Raw genomic sequence first — 25374 nt, 5'->3', positions numbered from 1 at the left:
GCAGGGTGCTAGTCTCAGGTTACCTTAAACAGACCACCACGGGGGGTGGAGAGCCTTCCTCCTTCGGAAGATGTGGTCGTATAAAGAATGTGTTCAGATGAGCATTCAACCTGCTGCAATACATCCAATTGAAATGCAATAGAGGTCCTATGCTACAAATTTTACATCATCATGGGATGCAGTCCACTAGGACGGGCAGATGTAGTCCGACTTACGCATTAGCTTTTCTTATCATGTCTTTACTGATTTCTTTACATTTTGTTTTCTTTTTCGGGAGTTCTTCCCCAAGATAACAGTCTAGGTCAAGAGAAGGTCAAGCAAGGTGGTTACCTCGGTGGCCCAAGCTGCCATCCCGCAGTGCTTTAGAGGCCAGTGCAGCGCGCCCTGAAAAACAGTCCCCCGTGCAACAAGGACCACTGTTTGGGAGGGAGGGCCAGACTTGCACACCGCGGGCAGACTTGCACTGACGGGAAACAGTGTCTGATTTGGTTCTTTTGGATCACATTGGCAACATACAGGACAGTAACACATTCAGCAATTGTGCAGCGCAACTACAGAAGAAATACCAAATCTCATCAGAATCAAATCTTACACCAAATCTTGTGAGTTATAACTATTGGTTAGCAAATGTGAAATATAGCCCACTTCTTTTCCCAAAATTGGTAGGGCTATCTTTATTTCTTTCAATGTGCCAACAATGGCTATTTTTATTCTTTGCCCCAGTTTCAAATATTGATTCTCTGTGCAAATTGTAGATCAGGTGCTTCTTTGATTCCAGGTAAGGCCAGAAATACATTAGTGTTGAATCATCAAAAGAACTGTTGAGTTGAGAGAGGGCTCCAAGCACTTAGGATTCAACATGTATGGTTTATTATGCTGAACTCAAGGTATTCTTCTTCATCAAGGAAATGTGTTCTTGCACCGTCTCTGCATGTTTTCCTAGATTATTTATCCTTACCCTAACACTACTGCTGTATTACTGAATTCAATAATCTTTCCCAAGAGTAGAACTGCGTGCAAGCCTTCATTATAATCTATTCTACCACATGCATCATGATAGTACAGTCTGTGTACTATTTTTTCAATGTCCTGAACGTATACTCCCGTTTAATGTGACATTAATTTGAAATGCTCTCATTACAAGCTTGAGCCTGGATTCCTGTGTCTTAAACTTGTATGTATGTCATATCATTGTACAAGTAGTAGTTGTACATGATCAAAGACTCAACTACACAAGGTGGCCGTTTTGCCTAATTTTTGAAACATATTTGACTGCCCAATGAGATCAGCAGAGTGATGTGTAAAGAGAATGAAAAATATCATGTTGATATGCAAAATCATGCCTAGGTCAAATACATTCTTTAAATAGTCTTTGACTTAGGGATGGGGAAATGATCATCAGCATCACCATCAGTTCCAACATTCATGTTGAAGCTAGTGGTGTCCCTTTGCATGAGAAAGCAGAGAGACTGAAAGATAGAAGGACAGAAGGATAGAAGGAAAGGAGGATAGAAGAAGGTAAAGAAGTAGCTTTCTTACTTCCTCCTTTTGGCCTGGACTGGCTCCTCCTCGCCAGGCTCCTCTCTGATTGGCTGAGGCTCCTCCTCCTTTATCTCCTTGGCAACGACTGAAACACATGGAGGGGAGCATTAGAAAAGACACTCAAAAACGCAAACACAGTTACATCTTCAAGTAAATAAATCACTTGTTGGGATGATGATCGTGAGAGTAATACCCAGCAAACAACTAATGTTTCACTATATCAAAAGTGAAGGGAATCAGGATAATTGTATTGTAGATTTTCCAAAATTAAGGGTTGTAGGGCAATCCACCATTTAACTGGACAGCATTATTTAGGCCACCAAGACCATTTAACTGGACTGCATTCTTTAGGCCACCAAGAGCCTCCTAAAATTGCCAGTGTTCTCTTCCAAAGACAAGTCCTACACCACTAATTCAGCATCTGATCTGAAAAGACTGTGCGTGGGTGTACCAACCTCGTGTATTGGCCTCAATGGCAGTGTTTTTGTCCATGATGCCGGATCAGACTCCACTGCTAATCACTAGTCTGGGTCGCCGCTTTTGGGTACCGCTTCAGCCAGCTTAGTAAAAATAGTGATACCTTAGCACTTGGACAGTCACTGGACACCAGTTAGCCAAGATCTATGGATAATCGCTTCACAGTTCAAATTCAAAAACATTGAACTTGAAAAGTAAGGTAGTGCAAGCTATGCAAAACATATGCCAACTTTTTCACACCCTTCAGCGACAGTAAAGGTAGAACTAAGAAGCTAATATTTGCTGAAACGTTTCCAGTCATTGTCTTTCATGGAAAAAGAAACAAGAAAGAACCTTGCACTTCTAGAAGAAGGAAAACTAGAAGAAGCATACTTAAGTGTTTCTGAAAACGTGGCTACAATGCTGGTCAGCTAAAAAATATGTAGAAATGGCCTAATGAGCTTTCCCAGATATCATTTTATCTGGGAAAAAAACAAAAACCTATTGAAGGGCTGGTTGAAGTGCAAGGCAAAGATGACATTCTTGCACAGCCCATGTCTTAATAAAAGAGGAGCGTGGTTCTCACCCGGTTTGACTCCCTCCTCAGTGTTGCCCTTCTTGTGTGGAGGCTCCTGGATGTATTTGTCCACGTCTGCTCGGCCCACCAGCTCAGAGGGCCTTTCCCACAGCGAGATGCGGGACGTGGGGTTGTAGAAGAACACCTGGTCGTCCCCAGTCCACACCACACACCTGCATAGGGCATTGACAAGACCAACAACAATAGTCCAAAACGTCAGAGAGTGTGCGCACATCAGTAGCACAAGTGCTGGACCATCCAAAGGATAACTGAAAAAGAAAGGTAAAGGTTCACAACTTTCATGAAGGACTGAGAGTCCGAGCATTTGTTTCGGAGCATCAGACAGTGTTACGGATGGATCTTTCTTTCAACAACAGTAGTCCTCATTTAGTCAGACTAGAGGAAAACCAATTCTGATATCAGAGGAAGAACAGCTTTTGACCGCCATTGTCAAAGTCACATCCTACAAATACCAATAATGGGTGACTGAACCACAACACCATGCATTTGTAACTGTGATTCACTACATCGCTGACTGTAGCTCTCTCTATCCAGATATTTTTGAAGTCAACTGTATTAGATGCACAGAAAGAAATGTCAGCCGGAATATGTGGCCTAAGGGTGTCGGCATGCTTGCTGTAGGATACGCCAGCACGTGTACAATTCGTTCATGAACGCGTTAACATGCATATTTAATGTCAATTTCGCGCGCGTTGGACACGGCAGCCATATGCGTCTGTCAGGTGCAATATCTTCAAACTCGCTGGGGCCGATCGTAAGAAAGACTGCACAGTTCCACGCGTGCGCTTCTGATGTAGACGACAATGGCAGCAACTTTTAAGAGCGTCTCATGGAGTTCGTCGCGGGCTTAAAACGTGCCGTCTTGTCGACACCAGAGTGCTTCTTATCTAACACCTGATTCGGGAATTTGCCACCTCCTCCTTTGTCTACCTTAGACGTCTGGATTACGCTGTATTAGACAGTAGCTTCTTAATTCAGGTTGTCCATCACTACACAAACACTCATCCTCACTTGAAATGAGAAGAGCTGTTTGGAGAGGAGTGTTCAAAAAGTCAGAGAACACATGCACAGGTGCTGGACCAAGCAGAGGATAAATTAAAAGGCAAAAATGAAAGGACTGCAACACTGTTCGATGCTCCCAAACAAAGTTTAATGGCATCATTAAACATTGTTTGGGAGCTTTGAACAGTGTTGTTGTGGACCTTTATCATTTCCTGGCCAGGAGTGTTTACCATGGTGTTCCAGGGATGGGGTTGGAGGCCACTGGCTTGGCTCTCTGGGCTGCCTTCTCTGCCTCGCTCATCTCCTCATCCTTTGGCTCCTGCGAAAACCACACCAGCAGAGCAACACTCAGTCAGTCACAGGTCATTCATTATTATTATAACGCATTCATTACCGCACGAGTAGACCGGCCGCGACCTGAGCGAGGCGAGCGACGGAAGTAACTGACTTTATATTGAGTCACGAGAGCGACAGTTTGTAGTTGAACTCCTGGAAATATTATGCAAATTAGCTTTGACGCAGTTCGGCGACAGCTGCCACAGCCAATGGGAATGTTTTAATGCTTTTAATGGACATACTCCCTGGAGCAATGTGAGGATCAGGTGCCTTGCTCAAGGGCACTTCAGCCATGGATGGAGGTGTAGGGAGTGGTAACGGCAGGAGCAACACTCAGTAATGGGACATAGCATAACACTTCACTAACGAACAAGACATTAACTATTCATTGCAGAACAATAGCAGACACCAGCAGGATAAAAATAAAAGGCTGGGCGATTATTTACACTGGCGCTGCTGTGGACTTGCCATGCATTTTTATTTCTAATTATTAATTCATGGAAACAGTTTCAAATGTCAGAGGAGATAAATGTTGTGAACAAGTGAAAGAACAAACCCCTATTTTGTGAGTCATCAAATTCATGATGTACAGGCAACTAAATACAATCTACTAATTTCCAGAATGCTTTGAGACACGTGTATTAACCTGTGTAGTATTACTATTGTACTGTACTTACTGTAGGGATAGATCATAACATGTCATACTGATTGGTACAATTTAGTTACCCAACGTTAATACTTCAGTGAACTAGATACTTCATGGGACATCATAAAAGCTTATGTTTGTGCTTGCGTCAATGCGGCGAGACGATTGGCTCAATGATAGCACAGTTCAGCAGACTCGTTTCCGGAAAGGCAGGATGTGCAAGCACACGCTGTAGTAGCATTACGAGTCGCCCCCATTCATTTCTATTGACCCTTTCTTAAGTGCTTTGTCTCATCTTTAAACTGTATCTGGTCCAATCCTCTTCAAACCTTTTCTCATTCCAAGATGACTGCCAGTCACAAGACTATCCTATCCTGTCTGCTATCTTGGACCACCAAAGGTCCGTAGATTATCCTTGCCTTATGGCTTCAATTTCAGAAGCTGGTGTGGATTCTTAGCACCAGATTCTTAGCTTCAGATACACGACCTCCAAAGCCTTCCAAATCCCTGAGCATTAGCCGCTAGATGAGCGTCTATTACCATATCCATACGAACAACCTCTTTGACCTCTATAGCATTACCTGAGCAAGGATATCATCAGATCCTTCCATCTGACCTCTCTGACCTCTGTAGCATTAGCTGCTAGATGAGCAGGCTATCACCCTCCCCCCCTTTTGACCTCTTTGACTGCCATAGATGGTTAAAACGCCTAGAGAACCTAGAGAATATTCAGCTATAGCATTAGCTGCTGAATAAACAGATTAGCACCTGCTAGCACCAGGAGTGCGTTTCTCGACAGCGTCAACTCGTTGCTAACCAAGTTAGCAACTTACTAAGTTGCAATGCAATGTCCCATTGGCAACCTACTAAGTTGCTAACCGATTAGCAACTATGCTTTCGAGAAACACAGGGGTCCAGGTAAGCACCCTCTACTGACCTCTTTGACCTCGACCTTGGGCTCTGGGGGCTCCTCCTGGTCAGCCATCTCCACGTCCTCCGGGTCCTCCACGGGCGGCTTCTCTTTAGGCTTCTCAACCTCTTTCTCCACTGAACCAGGGGGAGAGAAGACAACATCATGAACAGACGGCATGTTGTAAAATACTTGATATACACATGTACAAATACAGTGTCAGGTGCATTGGATTACAATAGATTAGGGATGCACCGATTCCGATACTGGTATCGGTATCGGCACAGATACTTGCTCATTATACTCATACTCGTCAAACACTTCCCGATACCAGGCACGATACTGCCATTACATGAAACAATGCAAAATCTCGTCACATTCTGTGTACTTGAAAGCAGCATGGGGGAAAAAAGTGCCACCTCATACATTTACTAACATGTAAATGGACAATAAAAAATATCACAGGTGGAAAAAAACAAGGCCATGCCTTTATTATATCCCCGAAACGCGGAGCGTCGGGGATGTAATGGTTTTGCGTGCACCGCCGCCGCCGCCGCGTCCGCCGCTGCGTCCGCCGCCGCGTAAGGTCTTTCGTGTTAACGCGATAACTTTTGAACGGATGTTTGGATTTGTCCCAGATTTGGTGTGTGAATGCTCTAGGGCAGGTTCATGAACTGATTCGAGTTTGGAGGTCAACAATTTCAAGATGGCCGAATTCAAGATGGCCGAATTTTTGTTTGGTCCATAACTTCTGACCGGGTGGATGGATTTGTCCCAAATTTGGTGTGTGAATGTTCTAGGGTAGGTTCATGAACTGATTCAAGTTTGGAGGTCAACAATTTCAAGATGGCCGAATTCAAGATGGCCGAATTTTTGTTTGGTCCATAACTTCTGACCGGGTGGATGGATTTGTCCCAGATTTGGTGTGTGAATGTTCTAGGGTAGGTTCATGAACTGATTCGAGTTTGGAGGTCAACAATTTCAAGATGGCCGAATTCAAGATGGCCGGATTTTTGTTTGGCCCATTACTTCTGACCGGGTGGATGGATTTGTCCCAGATTTGGTGTGTGAATGCTCTAGGGTGGGTTCATGAACTGATTAGAGTTTGGAGGTTAACACTTTCAAGATGGCCGAATTCAAGATGGCCGAATTTTTGTTTGGTCCATAACTTCTGACCGGGTGGATGGATTTGTCCCAGATTTGGTGTGTGAATGTTCTAGGGTAGGTTCATGAACTGATTCGAGTTTGGAGGTCAACAATTTCAAGATGGTCGAATTCAAGATGGCCGAATTTTTGTTTGGCCCATTACTTCTGACCGGGTGGATGGATTTGTCCCAGATTTGGTGTGTGAATGCTCTAGGGTGGGTTCATGAACTGATTAGAGTTTGGAGGTTAACACTTTCAAGATGGCCGAATTTTTGTTTGGTCCATAACTTCTGACCGGGTGGATGGATTTGTCCCAGATTTGGTGTGTGAATGTTCTAGGGTAGGTTCATGAACTGATTCGAGTTTGGAGGTCAACAATTTCAAGATGGCCGAATTCAAGATGGCCGAATTTTTGTTTGGCCCATTACTTCTGACCGGGTGGATGGATTTGTCCCAGATTTGGTGTGTGAATGCTGCAGGGTAGGTTCATGAACTGATTCGAGTTTGGAGGTCAACACTTTCAAAATGGTGGATTTTTTTTTGGCCCATAACTTCTGACTGGGTGGATTGATTTGCCCGGAAACTCCTTAATTTAATGGTTCACCATTTCAGTGAATCTACCATATCAGGTAGGCCTACAGTGTAATAACCAGTGTAACAATATTTAATACCATGTAATACTAGTGTAATACCAGTGTAAAAATAGGCAATACCAGGTACAGTGTAATAACCAGTGTAACAATATGTAATACCATGTAATACTAGTGTAATACCAGTGTACAAATATGCAATACCATGTAATACCACTTACACACAAATAGCCTACATGATATAAGTACAAAATTGGTACATGGTGTCTTACTGGTATGACGTGGTATTAAATATTGTTACACTGGTTATTACACTGTACCTAATGTGGTATATCCACTGTAATAGTGAACCATTAAAACAGTGTTACCATTTGCCCCATTTTTTCCTTCATTTTCACAATAGTCATTTGGTTTTAAGCCTCTGCACGTCATTGATCTATGTGTAGATATTAAATATATTTATTTTATATTTTGTATTTATCATAAACGTTCATGAAAATGTGGACGGGAGTGGTAGGAATGATTGGGGACTGGAAGCGTCGCGTTTCGGGGATATACCTTAAGCAGTCGAAGGCGACTGCACAGGCAGTCTAGTTTTCATTGTATGTTGGTCGTAAAAGGTATCGTTATCGGTACTCGGTATCATCGGTTTTCAAAAAAGTGGTATCGGTGCATCCCTACAATAGATACGCACGGCTGATATTGGAAGGAAATGTTGAGCCTGAACCTTTAACACTTGGACGTAAGAAATACCTAATTACTATACTTTATTCTTGCAAACACTTTGTCAAGCCTAAAATCAGGCATTGAACCTGAGTAATATCAGTCCTGAATATGGTCATTAGAAGCTTAATAAAACAACAACCTAGACATCATAAACTGACTAATTTGTGACTATACTCATTTCTTACTCCAGCCCTAGACCTTCATCACTCTAGTCTACCTGGTGAAGGTCCAAGGCCGAAAGACAATGAAAGAAATTCCCCTGCGACATGGGCAATGTGCAGCGTGCAATGTTTTCAAAGCTTGAACTTATGGTCAAAATCTATGGTCAGTGCAGCAGCGATCGGTACGTCAGCTGTTTTTCTCTCTGCAGTATGACATGGCAGGAAAGATGCATTAGTGGAGTATGAGGGATGCATAAGCCAGATGGGTTATGTCATCCTGTCAGCATTCCACACCCACCACTACACTGCAGGTCCACTTAAAGGTGCACTCAGTCATATTTTTAGCAGTTTATTTCCAGAATTCATGCTGCTCATTCACAGATGTAAGCTGTCCATGAGTACTGATCACCAGCATCAAATTCAAAGCATTCATTATGATTGGGAAAATTGCACTTTTCATACAAACATATTTAAAACTTATAGAAATTCCCGCACACTGACCATTTCGTTGTTCTTTCTTTAATAAACGACGTTTCGGTACTAGACCTTCATCAGGCAATCTTACAAACATATGACAAATACCGTATTTCCTCGATTTGTAACCGGGCTCCTAATAGTAGCCGGCCTCGTTTTGTAACCGGGTGTTGTGAAAATTCGGAAAAATAGACACCGGCCCCGTTTAGTAGCCGGCCTCGTTTAGTAACCGGTGTGTTTTTAAATTATGCATTTTGCACAATGTGTTTAAGTTCAAACAATTTCGGAACGTATGTAGGCGATGCTTACTTTAATAGCCTAAATTGTAACAGTTGGAAAGCCTCTCCAAGCAGCACAATCGAAACTTAAGGTGCTTGCAAGTTTGCCCGGTATCCAAGACGAGCCATGTGAGTCATTAAACATAGCGTCTTGCGAAGAATTGGACGAGTTGGCGTGTGTGTATGAGAGAGAGAGAGAGAGAGAGAGAGAGAGAGAGAGAGAGAGAGAGAGAGAGAGAGAGAGAGAGAGAGAGAGAGAGAGAGAGACGTGCTTCCCGAAAGCGCTTTGCAGAAAGGGCAAGGTGATGTCTCCAAATATTAGCCTACACAAAATACATCTTATCTTAGTTAAGTATACATAGCCTAAGTGAAGTATTTTGCTTAATAGTAAAGCCGACTCGATTGGTTCATATTGCTCAGAATAGACCTGAAGTCCACGTTTCAATAATGGAGTTGCATGCGCGAGGTTGCAACTGTTGCAATTGCGCTAGATCACGCCGAACAGGTGCTTACGGGAGGCTCTTGGGCAAACAGTAAAGTCACTGCATAGCCTACCCGCCAATGATGAAGCAATGTTTCTTTATTAGTTTTAAAAAGCAGCTTTCCCGGCGCACAGGGTGCAGACATTTTTAAAAAGCAAACTGGTGCCATCTCTGACTGGCCAAGATGAACTCGCATGCACGCTTTGAGATTATACATCGCATATGAGATGATTATGAGAAGACGTTGCATTTCCCACCACTATCACGAGACATTGTCTTTAGAAGTTTACGGGCAGTGGGAGACACGCATCCACATTGCCCCGGTGAAGGAGAATGGCCATTTTTGCGCACACCATCAAACAGAATTGCATCAAACTGCTGTTGCATCAAACTGGTCTGACATTCGTGAGCCCCGAAATATGCGTATCTATTTCAGGCCAAAATTAAATAACCACACAAGAGACTATATGGGGCTTGCCTGTCCAAAGAACAGAAGCGCTGGCATTGAAATAGCTTTGCGCCAAAGAGATATAGCCTTTACGGCCGTGAATGATGTTCCCTCATGTCGAGCTGCGCTGATGTTACTACACAGAACAGGCCAGCGTTTAAGACTGCGTTTAAGTCCTCTTATGTTTCATTACGCTATTCATCTCGGTCCAGGCACGTGGATGTGTGCATGCATCTGTTTACATCTTGTGACACGGGCACTCTCATGACGATAAAACTTTCTGAGGTAGGCTATATCACAGATGTGCCCATAGACGGCGTCACATGTTGTAAGCCTACATTGTTAACGACATGAATTAGAAACAAATGAAATGGTATGCAATAGGCCTAAGACTCGAAATATGAATTAACAATTAATAAATGTAAGGCATACAATTATGAGCTTAGTTTTTTTTCCCACCAAATGACAATCGTTCAAATTAAAAAAAACAAAAAACATAAAAAACAGGAGCCCCCCTCAAATAGTAGCCTACCCCAATTAATAGCCTGGTCAAAAAAATAATAATTTAATAATAACCCCGGCCACTATTCGAGGAATTACGGTATATAAAAATGTGCAGTATTTATGACTACTAAACTGTACCACATAGCAGCTATAGTGAAACAGTGTGCATAAGAGGTATTTCAGGGTTTTACTATAAAATATTGTCTCTCTAATTTGAGGATTTTCCATCAATTAGCCAGCAATTAACAGGTGTGTAAGGAATCCGCTCCCCATTCACCTGTTTTCTCCCTCAGCTCCACGGGCTTCTCCCAGGTGGACTCCAGCGTGCGGTTGTTGTAGTAGTACGTCTTGCCGTCCACCGTCTTGTACTCGGTCCACTCGGGCAGCGGTAAGGCGCCGGCCAGGGCGGCGGGGGTGGCCGCGATGGTCAGCTGAGGATGGACCATGGGCACCAGAGGAGGGCCCATACCTGGCAGCATGCCTAGTGGAGCACAGACAGGAAGGAACTGACTAGAGAGGACCTGACTGACGAGAGGACAGTAGTAGTGTCATTTGGGGTTCTTCCAAATATCCTAACTCCCATCATCCTATGCCTCCTTCCCTGCTTGTGGCCTCGTGATGACGTCACTGATGACAGAAGTGTATTTCAATATCTTGCAATACCGCAATTCTAATGTCATTTCTTTTCATTTGTAATTGGAATGTTGAATGAAGAAAGGTCCCCAAAAATGTATTGTGGCTAGGCTGACAGCGGGGAATCTTTATTTTCTCCACGGAGGCCGAGTGTCATCGAAACGCAAGGCCACAAGCACAGGCCACGAGGACGGGAGTCTGCATACTGGATAGAAGAACCCTTAGACACATAATGTCTCCATGCTCCAACCACAGACACTTCACATTCACAATGAATGGAGATATGCATGCATGCCAAGCACCCTAAATGCTCTGTTGTGTCAAAAAAAGGGATGTCAATAGTCAGAATGAGCAAAGAATGAATATGCCTTGGCTGTGGTAGCTCACAATTCAATCACCCTTAGAATAATAATTCAATCAAATAATTGTGAAATTGTTCCACTTCCTCTTCTCCTGCTATGTATAATTGTATCTACGCTCTGGAGACTCACTGATATCATTTTCTGTATCAAGACTGCCCTCTACTGGCTCTTCTGGAATATAATAACAAATATCAGTGGCCTCGTCCATGTCAACAACTTGCTGTGGCCAAGTCATTAAATGGTTGCTACATTGCCCTAGGCAGCCAGAGCTATATACGACTAGAAGTGAGGTAACTGAACTGATTAATCTCATCACACACATTTCCTCGGATAAAACATGACACAAGAGAGCCACAGCTCAATCCCAGCCAAACTCAATTCACACTGCGAAAGTGTAATGTGTTGCTACTTGTTGTCCAGCAGCCCACACTCACAAATCTGAATGTTGTCTCCAAAAAAAACAATTTGGTTATGATGATGGTCAACAAAATTAGAAAAATAAAAAACATGATGACCTCATAAAACGCACCTGGCCTATCAGAACACATCAATCAATCAATCAATCAATCAATCAAGTCAATCAATCAATCAATCAATCAATGCACACAACAACAGCAACAAGAGAGACACAGCACAGATGGGGTCGAAGCAGGCGAACCTGGGCGGAAGACCAGCAGGCCCTTGGTCAGGGGCGGGGAGGCGAAGGCTTGTGGCGAATTGTCCCCCACCGCTGGCGGCCGGCCCACAGACAAGATGGCTCCGCCTCCCTCTGTTGAGCAGGCAGCAAGCAGTGTTGGGGGTGCTAAGTAACGTGCCGCCGCACTGCTACTGTTGTAGCCTTTCACAACAGCATATCATATTATACACACACAATACGCATAATAAACACACATACTCCACTCATATCAGTGCACTGCACACAGAAAAACACCAGTATCTGGGTTGCTAACATCACGTGCCACTGCACTACTGCTGTTGTAACCATACACAACAGTAGGCTAAATTATATTATACACACTCATCATAAAACATAGAGCACACATATCCCCACTCATAGCACTGCACACTTTATACACACACCGCTCAGAATCACACCCAATTTACTGTACTGCAAACCCAAATCAGGCGGAGTGAAACTAAATATAGGAGTGTAATATGCCTACTAGGCCGACCAATCTCACAGTAGCCTACTTAGGAGTCTGTTTGAATGGACCTGCTGCTTCTATTCCAAATCCCATTATTGCTTCCTCCCATTATCAGCATCACTGAACGTGTGAAAAAAAATGTCTCATTGTGTCCCAGATGCCATACTGTAAAACATGTAAAAAAAAAATAAAAAAAACCCAAATAAACAAAAGAAACCCATAGGACTTGTCGAAGGCAAGTTTTTTGCTTCCGAGGACAATTTTAAAATAAGCAGCCAAACTATACACTTCAACTAAATATCACTCATACTGTTCACAGGAAGTTTGTGAAACCCTGGAAGTATTACCTGGCCCACCACCACCCATCACCAATTCACTGTGAGATATTAACATATAACTAACAGTGAGTGAGCTAATAACAGGTGATAAACAGGTAATAGTCATGGCTGGGGTACCTGGCGGAGGTACATATAAGCCTGGAAACCTCTTAGAAGTGTGCCAAGCAAGAGTTGCCCTGGAAGTGTTACCCAACCCACCACCAACCCATCACCATTTCACAATGATATATTAATGACTTATTAACACATGACTAACAGGTAATGGCCCAAATGGCCCTATTAACGTATAACTGATAGATAATAATAACCATGGCTGAGGTAACCTGGCAGGGGTCCATGTGTGAGTGTGTTATTAACGCAAGACTAACAGGTAATAACCAAGAGTGGGGTACCTGGCAAGCAGTGTGTTAGTGTGTTATTAAGGTGTAACTACCGTGTAATAGCCGTGGCTGGGGTACCGCACCTGGCGGGAGATGCATGCCCGGTAGAGGCACTCTGAAGGGGGGCACCATGACTGGTGGGAAGGCGGGCATGGCGGCGGTGGGCTGGGGCATGGCGTGAGGCAGGGCTGCAGCCGACAGGGGCTGAGGCAGCAGGGCCATCGTCTGCACCGTGGTGACCGAGGCGGGCACCGCGGAGACGCTCACCACGGCGACTGGAGTCACACCTCCGGTGGAGGAGACGGCAACGACAGGAGGCATCTCGGATAGGCTGGGAGCTGGAGACAAGATGAAGAGAAACAAGGTGGAGGAAGATAAGCTTTTGCACACCGCTGAGGAAGACAGGTGCATTGGAGATGAAAAGCCTAACTTGCGAAAGGTGCCCTCTACTTATTAAAACCTAAATATTTCAGCCTTCGAAGCACATAAAAACATGAAATACGTTGCATTGAAAAGCTAGGGCCCTCATTTTGCATCAGAATGTGTTCACTCAGCTCCAACACACCCACATTTTTAATAAAAAATCTCATATCTCAAGAGACTGAATGCAGCATATGTCGCTCCAGGCTAAAATGGGTTAAATACACAACATTTTGAAACCAGTGAAACATCCCCATGAATGGTCAAGAGTCACTGAATTAAGGTCATGAACATGCCTATTGCCTAATTCATTGAAATAAATGTATGCTCTTTGAAATGCTATCCAATATTCAGAATTGCCTTCTGACAGTATATTTTTCTATATTTGAGCTGTCAGAAATGAAGTTAAACCCTACAACAGCTCAACAATTTCAACCCCAACTGACAGATAACCTGATTCACAAGAAATCCAAGTCTGTAACTGCACACAGCTTCAACAACAAACCATTATTTTGTTCCCCAATTTATGATAATATCGTCTTGTCTGGCTTTCAGGAGTCACTGTTATATCATGCATAATCCATAACCCATTAAAATGTAAGCTGTTGATGGTATCCTTTCAGTCAGCTAATGGCTTCAGAGTGCCTGCATTTGCAGAAGCAGTTCAGGTTACCAGTAGTTGCGCATCACACGTAGGGCTGCACAATATATCGAAAATGTATCGAAATCACGATATCAAGAGCGGCGATATGCGTATCGTGAAAATGACTTACTTCTCGAACAAGTAAAACGTTTCTGTGCTGTCCAATCACTAGCTGAATGTCAACAAATGCGAGAGAAGCCTACCATGGCCAAATTAGTTACAGGAAAATTTGGCTATATTTCTTGATATCATTATCGATGTGTTGCATGCTGTTGTCGAGTATCAATTTTTTTTTCTGATATTGTACAGCCCTAATTGCGCGCCTAAAAAGTCTGCCAACCACAGAGGAGGCAGAAATTCAAAATGGCTGTACAGTGTAAGCATGTTCAGGAAATGGCACAATAGTTCCAATATATAGATTCAATTTGGTCTTATCAGCCTTACACAGCAATCCAGTGCTTCTTCAGTTAACAGTATGTACTATTATAGTCTCAAATGCACTGTTATTTGTCTACCATAAAGTGTCGACCATAGTTTGGCAAAAAAAGACCTGCTTATAACAGATGTGAGGTCTGACCTCAAAGTCTGCAGAGACTTAATGCAATGTACCAGTCTCCTCTCGCAGGTGTACAGTAAAGTACTTACTGGGCCCAGGCGGGGGAGGCATGGATGGGGCTGGGCTGGTGGACAGCTCCGGGCTGGAGTTGAGGTTGCGGCTGGGGGAGGGGGAGGGGGCCTGTGTGGTGATGGAGGAGGAGATGTGGGACGGGGAGGGGGTACTCCTGTTGACGGAGGCCGCCGAGCTGCTGACAGCCTGGGCACTGCTGATGGCGTTGGCAGCGGTGGAGGTGGGGGTTGGGGTGCTGCTGTTGTTGTTGTTGCTGCTGCCGTCTCCACTGCCACCAGGGCTAGAGGTGGGCAGGGGTAGTGGTAAGGGTAGGGGCATGGGCACTCCGGCAGCTGCTGCTGCTGCTGCGGCCGCGGCTGCAGCTGCCACCTGTTGAGGGGTCATGATGGGCGTCAGTTCCGACTGCTGGATAATCTTCACGCCCTCCGGCTTGGTCCAGGCCGACTCTCGGGTGCGTACATTGTAGTAATAGATCTTGGAGAAGGGCAAACGAGTTAAAGGTTTAGGTCTATTTTCCACAAGATATGAAAGCACACAGACATGACACACATCCTTTGCAGAAGGTAGACAGCAGTGGTATGAGTTTGGCTAGAGAGTTGAAAGTCCATTGCATTGCAAAGGTACAGCAAGAATACTGATTTATCATTTTATATGACAGAAAAATCAAGCTACAATCGAGCAATGTACAACTTTGAATTACACAACAACACCAGTGAACAGTTATTCCAGGACATTACACTACAATACACTAAGGCATCCGTGAGAACATTTTCTCTTGTGTTTTAAGTACCTTTCCCTCTTGTGTAGTGTTCTTGACCCAGATCTCTTCTGCGGGGGGCAGTTTGGGTGCGCCAGCTGAAGGCACAGGGGGCATCCCTGGGGGGAAGATCATGCCGGGGGGTGGGGGCATGCCGCCCAAGGGTGGAGGCAAGAAAGGAGGCCTCTGGTCAACAAAAAGACAAAAATGAGATTAAACAACATGCCTAAGCCATGCAATTATGAGAAAGCATTGAAGTTCCTTCAAGCAGTGCTACAGCAATCGCCGCAATTTCTTAATCTGAAGTACGCAAAGCAAGTGCCAACTGTAAAAGTTCAGATGGGAGATAAATTACGGTATGGTAATGCAGTCTAGAATAAACGCCTCGCTATGGCTCTAGCCATAGGACAGAAACAAGAGAGTAGACTACATTCTTCAGACGTAAACAAAACACAAAGCTGCAGCAGTTTAGAAAGAAAGATATCAAAGCCACATACTGTATAGGTTACCTGCAGGTGGGGGGGTCCAAGGGGCGGGGGCAACCCTCCAGGTGGAGGCATGGGTGGCATGCTTGGGTCAAAAGGAGGCCGACCAAAGGGTGGCCGGGGAGGAGGGGGCGGCCCTCTGATGACTCCGAAAGGTGGAGGTGGGGGTCTCAGCAGAGGTGGAGGGGTGCGCAGGACTGTCGTGGGGGGAGGCGCAGGGCTGCGGAATCGCAAAGTCTGCGGCTGCGGTTGCGCCATCCTGGGTTGCAGAACAGGCAAGACAAGCCCAACAGTTATTGATCATCAGACAGCTATCTGGACGCATTATTTGAAAATGTCGTCAAAACGCAGCCAATGGCAAATACGGGTCACACATTAATGATGGGAAATTGCTTGTGTGTGAAACTGTATTGGGTCAGGTGCAAAACACATCAGCTGAATGTTTTCAATCTAGAAAACACCCCCTGCAGAATACTCCATCCCCTGGGCTCCGTATCTACACGCTAGTTAGCTACATGGCCAACTACAGTATCATCTTGAGCAGCAATGATGTTAGCTCTTTAGCCAATTCAGTTGCAGTCCAGCTTTATGCTATTGTGTGAAAATGCAGAGTGGTTGAGACCATGCTGACACTTGTAATAGCATGTGCTGAACATCTCGCAACTCGCAGTTTGCATGATAAATCGTTTCAAAGCGTGGATTGGTGTGGCTAGCGCAGTTAGCTGGTGCTGCTGCAAAAGTGGGAGTCAAGCTAACAAGCCAAAAACCGCCAACATTATTAAACATTGTGATTAACTTTGCGCATTATTACTTAACGTACGCAGAAGGTGTGGTGTAAACTGCCCGGTACCGAAGCTACTAATAACTGTTGGTGCGTCTAATCCCTACTGTCTGTCAAAATGATTGATTATTGTCCTCCAGCTATTCACCGAAAAGTATGGCTTGTTTGGGTTAGGCTAACTGTATGGCAAACACCACACTGCTAGGTGGCTATGTACACTAGCCTCCCCCTCCCAAGAGGAAAACTGCCGCAAGTATGCTTCATTCAAAGTCATTATTCTATGAAACAACATTAATAAACAGCGGACCTACCTGTTCTCGTTGAATCCCACATTTTCCCCTTCCACAACATCCGCCATAATGGACAGATGATAACCGTTAACTCGAATTCAGACTGATACTCTTGCTAGCTGACTCCTTTACTTCTGTTCGATGACGATAGTGGTTGGAAGGCACCACGGAGCGTGCGCCGTTTGGTGCAGATTCTTCACTCAATGAATGAATGAAATCAAAGAATGGTTCAATTCACATCACAAGTATTAATGCAAAATCTACGTGTATTCTCTCCTATCTAGTACACAAGAAAATTATGCTGCTGCTGATATCCCAATCCAACTATCAGTGCAGGAATTCAACGTGAGGTTTTGGGTTTGACTGGACGAGGACAGATCTGAAAGTGAACCTGCTTTTCTACCTGTAGGCTACTGTGTTTAGTGTTCACAGATGTGGTTTTGCCCACTTGATCAGGAAGGATGCTTGCTTTTGAATACAGTTTGTACCAGATTTACACTATCATTAGATGATCTATGGAAAAAGTTTCCTAAAGATTGTATTCATCTTCAAAAATAAAATGCTAATTTATTACAGAATTTAGTGAAACAGCTTTTTGAACAAAAAAGTGACACTCGTGCAGTGAGTGGCTTTGGGGTCTGCTGGAATTCTCATATAACAATAATAGTAATAATAATAACAACAACAACAACAACAACAACAACAACAATATGTCAATAAAATGTTTTTTATTGTGGTTAATTTGATCAAAAAATTACCAAGAAGAAACAAAACATCCACGAGGATGCAGAATACATTTCAACAGCTTACTCAATAAAAAAAACTTGCATTTCTTCAGTGTTATAATTCAGTAATAGAGCCACAAATTCAGTTAATTGATCATAGCGTAGAAATATGTACAAAACAAGTCAACTTCAGCAACACTGAAATTCATAAAGGTGTTGGGATAATTTCAGGAGAAACAGACCTATCAAAGCTATATATGAACAGAACAGAGGCCATATACAATATATTGTCATTTTGCTTCTTACACGTTGAAAAAAATCTTTAAAAAGTACACCAGTAGTACAAAAGTGCAACTAGAGTATTCTCAGGACGCGGACGTTGTCCTCATCTTCCCCGACGGTCTGCAGCTGACTGGGGTCGTCCTGGGCAGGAGGAGCAGCCTGGCTGTGGCTGTGGCTGTGGCTGTAGGCGGCGTCTGAGGTGGAAGGCCTAGCCATGGACGGGGAGGACACCATCATGAGCCCAGAGCTGGTGGAGGGGCCCACCATCCCCGCGGAGCCGGCACCATGGTGGTGACCCTGGCTGCTGCTGCTGCCCGCTGCCGCCGCCTCTGCAGCTGCCTCGCGCATAAGGAAGTCGCGGGACAGGGAGGCCAGGATGGCTTCGTGCCGCTTGCACTGCTCCTCGTAGTAGCTGCGGATGTCCGTCACTTGCTGTGCCGCGAAGTTCGGGTACGGGTGATAGGCACCTTGGGGGGCTGGGTATGAGCTGACAGGGCGAGAGTTGAAAACAATTATGAGATTGGAAACGAATTGAAAACGGGGCCCAGAGCACTTGTTGCCAACAATAATTCATGTGAGCATAACTGAATGCCCTGAAATGAAAGTGCATGCAATTTACTTTCACAGTGTTTCTAGGTACGAGACAAATAAAAACATAGTATCCCTTATTAGCCCTTGTAAGGGATACAATTAATCTTCATAACCATAAAAAGTGACTAGTTGTGTTATGATTATCACACGTCATCATCATTTTTTAAAATAATAACAATAAAAATAATATTACTGGTAATAGTAATATAATTATTAATAATTAATGTTTTTCCTTCACTCACTGCGGGTAGTATTGGGGCTGTGGGAGGTAGACCTGCGGTGGGTAAGGGTAGCGCTGGGCAGGCATGACTGTGGGCGGGTGCTGTGGTGGTGCTGAGGAGTACAGCTGATGGGCTGGCAGGTTTGGTGCCTGCAGTGGGAAGCCCTTTGAGAAGTGCATCATGTGGGCGGGAGTGCCCTCTGCTGGGGGCTCTCTGGGTTGGATGTGGCTGTGCTCTGGCTGGGCACTGGGCTTACCATAGTAGGCCCTCTGACCCGGAGCTACATCCCCTGTCAATGCAGAAAGAGGGGGTGTTAGTAAGAGTGCATGTAGTCAACGGCAGCATTAGGGTATGTGCACACACCTACAGTAAGTCAACAGGCACTGGATTAAATGAGTGGATAAAGCGAGGCGAGAGAATGCCAGCTCACTGTTTCACCTGTTGCACAATATTTTGACCGATGAGGTCTTTGTCTCGCCTGGTATGACCCGCCTATAATACTTCTCTTCATTCAAATTCAATGGTCAGGAGGGTTCTTTGACCCAGGGGGTCAGGACTTGGCTGATTAGCTTCGCCGATTAGCTAGGCACTTCCTCGTCGCAATTCCGCCACCACTTCGCTCAAAGAGGGTGGACGCGATTGGTGGGTGCGCGAGTTTAGTGTTGGGCACACATACAATACAGGTGTGTGGTTGGGCACCTCCATGCATCCAATGCCCGTCTTCCATAGATCTTTCTGGTCAATCATAAGTCAGTCATTAACGTGGCACGTAATTGGCTGAGTAAACTGGTGGCGGAAACGATCTTTGAAGCTGAAAAATTTGTTCAATTTTGGCTGAATTCACTAGCCTAGCATTCATCATTGAAATGACTGGAGGCGGGACTTATTCACTCTCTCCAGTTCTTATACTCATGAACGGCGTGACGTTTTCCATGTGTGTTACGCCCATTTGTGGGGGAAAAACAACCCATGCAAGTCAATAGGTGATGTTGGGATTTAATAAATGAAAGATACGGACCTGTAGACTAGCGTTGTTCACGCGCAACATGCTGAACACGTGTTGTGTTGCCGGCTGTTCAAATAATAGAGCCAAACAGCGTGGCTGAAGCATGGACTGTGTTCATTTAGACAAGCCGATGTAGCATGTAAGTTGATGAGACATTCAGTTTGTTTTCACCCATAAAGGGGCGTAACGCTCATTTACGAGCAAAGTACCCGGATGGCCGTTCATGAGTATACTACCTCCATGCTTTGACCTGACCTGATTGTAGGGGCGGGAGGATCGCACTCAGTTCTGGTTTGAAACGATTGGACAGCTCTTACCCAATCATTTGCTTATTGGCCGGCCGCCTGGAAGATGAATAAAGCCTCCCCAGAGAACCATCGCCAGACCATGAATACAACGAAGAGAAGTATTATGGGCGGGTGGGTCACCAGGCTAGTTTTTGTCAGGTGTCGACAAAGTCCTGATCTGGAAATGCGCTGTGTAATACAACTGTGAGCAGAAACAGTGTGCGGACATCCTCCAACAGTCAAGACAACCATAATAACACTTGATGACTTATGTAATTGATAATGTATCTTACCACATGCAAGATGCATTACAGGTTGTGGAGGGGGTGGCTGTAGGAACATGGGCTGCCCACCTGGCATCTGGATTGGCCCTCTGATCATGTGGACTGGTGGAAGTCCTATAGGAGGAGATTAGACATTTAGATAAAGATTAGATTAAATCAATGTCACTGTCACCAGTGATAGCATATTAAAACTGCTTGAGATTTTATGTTAGGCCTACGTAAAGATTGTGCTAATGCAATGACAAATGGTCCTCATGCAATGCATATTGTACAAATTCAAGACTCAAGATTCACTCCCAACTGAAAAAGGCATCTGCAAAAAAGATCTCTACAAAATCTGTGAATGACACAGACATGATGGGCAGCTTTTCAGGATTGTCCTTGATATGAGCAAAGCATGACAATTTATTGGGACTGCCACATTCTATAAAGAGTTTTTGTTTTATCTTTTCAAGGAAGAGGTTGATGTTTTGACTCACTGGGTCTGCTGCTGACCGTTCTGCACACATACTGTCCAGCTGCGTTTCTGCCACGAGAAGAGGGCCGTCTGGCCATGGTGTAGGGCACGCCGGACTCTGGGACAGGAGGAGGAGGTGAGGGTTCAGCAGAGGGGGGTGGGGGCAGCTGTGTAGATGTTGAAGACTGATCGTCTTCCGCTCCTTTTCTTTTCCCTGGTCTTGGGTGGTATACCCAACCTAACAGTGGCGAGATATAGATGAATCAACAGCCCAATGATCAGTGACAACACATGTTGCAGAAAAGCATTGTCAAAAGCTGAAAGGTTGTCTTTCTTGCCTGGATATGCTTGGCGGTGTTTATCTTTCAGCTTGCGGGCTGCTTCATAGTAAGGTGTCTTTTGCTCCTCTGACAGCCTGCTCCACTCGTGTCCCAGCTGTACACTGATGTCTGCATTGTTGGCCATGGGGTTGGCCTTAGACAGAGCCGGACGGTGGATGCGGGCCCATACCATGAAGGCATTCATGGGTCTCTTGATGTAGCCATTGCGGTCTTTGCATGTAGGTACTTCTAAGTCATCTAAGTGGGGAATCCAGAAATCAGAATCACATCTACAGCAGTGGTTCTTAACCTTTTTTTGACGAAATGCCTCTCCCTAACCTCATCATGAGCATGCCAACGCCCCCCTGACCTCATGATAAGCATGATTGCACCCCCCACCTAACAGCATTTTATGTAAAATTATGAAAATAGCACAGCCAAATAATAATAATAATAATAAGAAGAAATCCTTTTCTGCATGCTGCAGCCTTATTAGGCTGTATGCTTATTATAAAGCTTTCAAGAATGATGTGAGAGCTTCCATTTGAATGGGCCTTCCCAATACCTAGGCCAGTCAATCTAGCTCTAAAAAAGGCCAAAACGCGGGATGAATTACAATAATAATAATAATAATAATAATAACTTGGTTTTATATAGAGCCTTTCAAGTAACCCAAGGTCGCTTTACAAAAGGAGAGTGGGCAGGGGAATAGAGAGAGAGGAGAGGAGAGGGATAGAGGTGGGGTTGGGGCAGGGTGGTTAAGGACCATAGGCCTCAGTGAATGGTGTGATTTTAGGTGCTTTTTGAACGTAGCAAGTGTGGTGGCTTGACGGACATGGAGAGGTAGTAGAGGTAGTAGTGGTAGTGGTTCCTACTTTTTAGTGATCCTTAAACCCCCTTGCATCACATATTAAAAATCTACCGATTGATATTTAGTGGAACATGCTTTTTTTCAAGGTCAAAGTTGGAGATTTCCCATTTATTTTTCCATAGATATAGGTGAATCTGGTAAAATGGAAATAGCCTAAACTATGACATATTGATTTGAAACTTTCACAGTTGTTAAACCCACATTAGGGCATATATTTTTTGTATTGCAAGTTTTCTGAAATATGATGAGTAGTAAATGAGCAAATGAGGTCATATGTGCTGAATTATGTGATAAGATTTGTGGTAACAGACCAAACATGAAACAAATTGCATTGGTAATGGTTTATATTGATCCTGACCTTCAACCCCTCTGCATCACATATTAAAAATCTACCCTACAAGTTTACAATCATCAATTTAGTGGAACTTACTTTTTCCGAGGTCAAAAGTAGCAGGTTTTACCCATGGAATGGCAAAATGCATTGGAAATCTGCTACTTCTGGCCTTTAAAAAAGTAACTTATGTTCCACTGAAGTGATGAGGGTAGATTTTTCATATGTGATGTAGGGTGGATTAAGTATCAATAAAAAAGTGTGAATCAAGTGTCAATCATCATGTTTAGCCCATTGTTACTTACCACATATTTAAGTAGATGTGATCTCATTTACATATTTAATCATATTTCTTGCTTTTTTTTGGTCTTGAAGTAGCTTAGCTTGAAGAAACTACTGTGAAAGTTTCAAATTGATTTCTCATTTTACAAATTTTACACCATTCACCAAGTATCTCCTCTATTGTCTCCCTATGGAAAAAATAAATGGGAAATCTCCAACTTTGACCTTGAAAAAAAGTAGGTTCAGTTCCACTAAATATAAATCTGTAGAAGATTTTTCTATAGACATTAGGCCTATCTAGGGATTAGAGAAAACTTGGAATCGATTATCATTGCAATTGGTCCTAGGTGACCCCCCATTTCTGCCCCCAGCCCCTCTCAGCTGGTTTGCTCTCAAAGCCCCCTCGGGGCTCTCTATAACGCCCCCTTGAAGTGGTTTACTTGTGCAATTAAGTCACATTTGGGCAAAATAATTTTACAAAAAAAGTTTTAGGCATTTCGCTGGTTGCATTAAAATAAATATATTTCAGGTATTTAGATAATTCAACGCATGCGCTATACGCCCATTGTTCACATCTAAACATCTTCTAAATCATTTCCATGGCCATCCAGTGGATGCACATCTGCCCCCCAGTGTTAGCACAGGTGCCAGCTAACCCAACATTTAGCTAATTAGGGGGCGGCGGCACTACACGATAGGCCTACACAACCAAGCAAAACATTGAATACATTTGACAATTTATCTAAGTTACCTGCTGCAGATGGAGACTGTGTAAGATTTACTCCACTAGTATCAATTCTTACGGAGGTGTCCGTGGATAGGTCCATCCCAGGAGGAGGGTAGGGAACTCGGCTGAGTTTGATCGGCTCTGGCCCATCAAAAGTGTACTGTAGCTGAAAATCGTTACTTTGTAGCATCTGAGCCGGAAGATGAGCCATCTGTGGTTGATCTTGCTGAACAAATTGAGTGGGGACTGAGAAAACCTCTGTAATTTTAAGTCCATCATTACTTTGCTGGTCTTCTTCACTGATGGCACTAGCGATGCTCTCCTCTCTGAAAGGCTGCAATTCTTCAGACGTGTTCGTCAAAACCGTGACTGGGAGAAACACCACATTCTGATTTTCGTCAAATTCAACGACCTTTATCCCCCTTCCCTCTTCAGTATCTTGAGACGAAGGACTTACGGGCACAACTTTGTTACCCGGTTCTGCTTTAAATATCACGGACACTTCGCGAACTTTTGAGTCCTCTTTGCCCTGACTGCTGATGTCAGGCTGCTCCTGGACGACATTCACTTGTAGTTCATCAATTTTGGGAATTTTCGGGGGTCTGCCAGGTCTTCTCGCACCATCACCTAAAATTCGTTTGCTGGGTTTGGAGCCAGGCTCTTCGCTTTTCCCTTCTTCGTTTTTCCTGAATGACAACTGCGCCCTTCTCTTGGGGTGTCTATCCATTGTTGCGACGATTCTCCTTTCAACCCGTTTATGATCTCTCAATAAAGTTGATGACCAGCCGTTTCAATAATAAACTGTCGTAGAATGTTTCTCATTCAAAAATGTTTCACACGCGCTTGTTGCCATGCAAACCAACTAGCAGACGTGTTTTTGAGCGCGTCACAAAGTGTCAAAACAATTGATTGAACTCATTGTGATGATGTGATTGACAGAGACACTGCTAGGGTGAAAATGCACATGGATACAGCAGCTTCATTAACCTGTAACATTAATTAACCTTGTACATAATGAACGAAAACTATTTTCCCCCAAGAGTTTTTTTTAATAGGCCCTAATTTCTCTTTCTGTTCTGTTTCTGTTAATTTGTTTTTATTCTTTCATGTAGGCCTATCTGATGTTTTTTTTATTTTATGTGAGCAGGTGCCTGTGTATGAAGCACTCTGTAAATAAACTTGCATTACCTTTCATGTTTTAAAGGTTTTGATGTCATGTTTTGTCTCACTTCACAGATTTATTTTGGGATTCACCCCACCCATCCAGCTATGTTTTATAATGTTTCACCACATGAAGGAACACAAAGGACACAGTTGCACTTGCCTAAAACTGGAATAGCAGGGCAGAGCAATGCAATTTGCTCAATACATTTTTTATTTGATGAGCTTATAAATGTGGGGGTGAAATATTGTCCACGGTTATCTGCAGATACTGTAGCTATACAAGATGTAGGCCTACTGTTATTAAGCCGTGATTTACATTATGAATATAAGTTGAAATCAATTGTGATGTAAAAGCCACGCGGCACAAAGCACCATAGTGACATCATGTGGGCAAAGGGGGAATAAGGACAAATGTCATATAGGCTTACAAAATGCTGTTCGTCCATCACACAACCAGGTGTTAACATCTGGGACATACAGTAGAAAGGCACCGGGTGTTCCTAGGCATAACATCTACAAGTTGAAATTATATTTAGTCTGGAGCATCAATGTTTTAAAATCCACAAGCAAACATCACCAAGAGCATTTCTTTCCATTTGTGTTATAGGTTAGGTTGACAAAGCACCATTTAGGAAGATTGTCATGCATTATGAACATTTCATGGG

General features: G+C 43.9%; 2 protein-coding genes across 2 annotated transcripts in view; both read right to left on the bottom strand.

Annotated features, from left to right (window-relative positions):
- tcerg1b (transcription elongation regulator 1b (CA150)) overlaps positions 1-17311 on the bottom strand; it is a 28838-nt gene extending 11527 nt beyond the window's left edge. Inside the window, exons 1-11 of the mRNA XM_063203229.1 lie at positions 17183-17311; positions 16115-16349; positions 15639-15791; positions 14866-15322; positions 13211-13495; positions 11953-12132; positions 10577-10780; positions 5518-5627; positions 3829-3917; positions 2585-2748; positions 1540-1627 (exon numbers count right to left, since the gene is read on the bottom strand). Coding sequence (XP_063059299.1) covers positions 1540-1627; positions 2585-2748; positions 3829-3917; positions 5518-5627; positions 10577-10780; positions 11953-12132; positions 13211-13495; positions 14866-15322; positions 15639-15791; positions 16115-16349; positions 17183-17229 — 2012 coding nt within the window. The 5' untranslated portion in view covers positions 17230-17311. The remainder of the gene's footprint in view (positions 1-1539; positions 1628-2584; positions 2749-3828; positions 3918-5517; positions 5628-10576; positions 10781-11952; positions 12133-13210; positions 13496-14865; positions 15323-15638; positions 15792-16114; positions 16350-17182) is intronic.
- Positions 17312-17872: 561 nt separating this feature from the next.
- On the bottom strand, positions 17873-24344 carry LOC134452094 (transcription factor SOX-30-like). Its single transcript, XM_063202462.1, has 6 exons — positions 23570-24344; positions 21353-21592; positions 21037-21252; positions 20567-20671; positions 19002-19269; positions 17873-18655 (listed from the first exon to the last, which is right to left on the bottom strand). The coding sequence occupies exons 1-6, from the start codon at positions 24270-24272 to the stop codon at positions 18241-18243; spliced, it is 1947 nt and encodes a 648-aa protein (XP_063058532.1). The 5' UTR covers positions 24273-24344; the 3' UTR covers positions 17873-18240.
- Positions 24345-25374: the final 1030 nt, after the last annotated feature.

This window comes from Engraulis encrasicolus, chromosome 7, assembly GCF_034702125.1.
Source record: "Engraulis encrasicolus isolate BLACKSEA-1 chromosome 7, IST_EnEncr_1.0, whole genome shotgun sequence".
NCBI classification, from domain to species: domain Eukaryota; kingdom Metazoa; phylum Chordata; class Actinopteri; order Clupeiformes; family Engraulidae; genus Engraulis; species Engraulis encrasicolus.
This window is presented reverse-complemented; position numbering and strand designations above follow the sequence as displayed.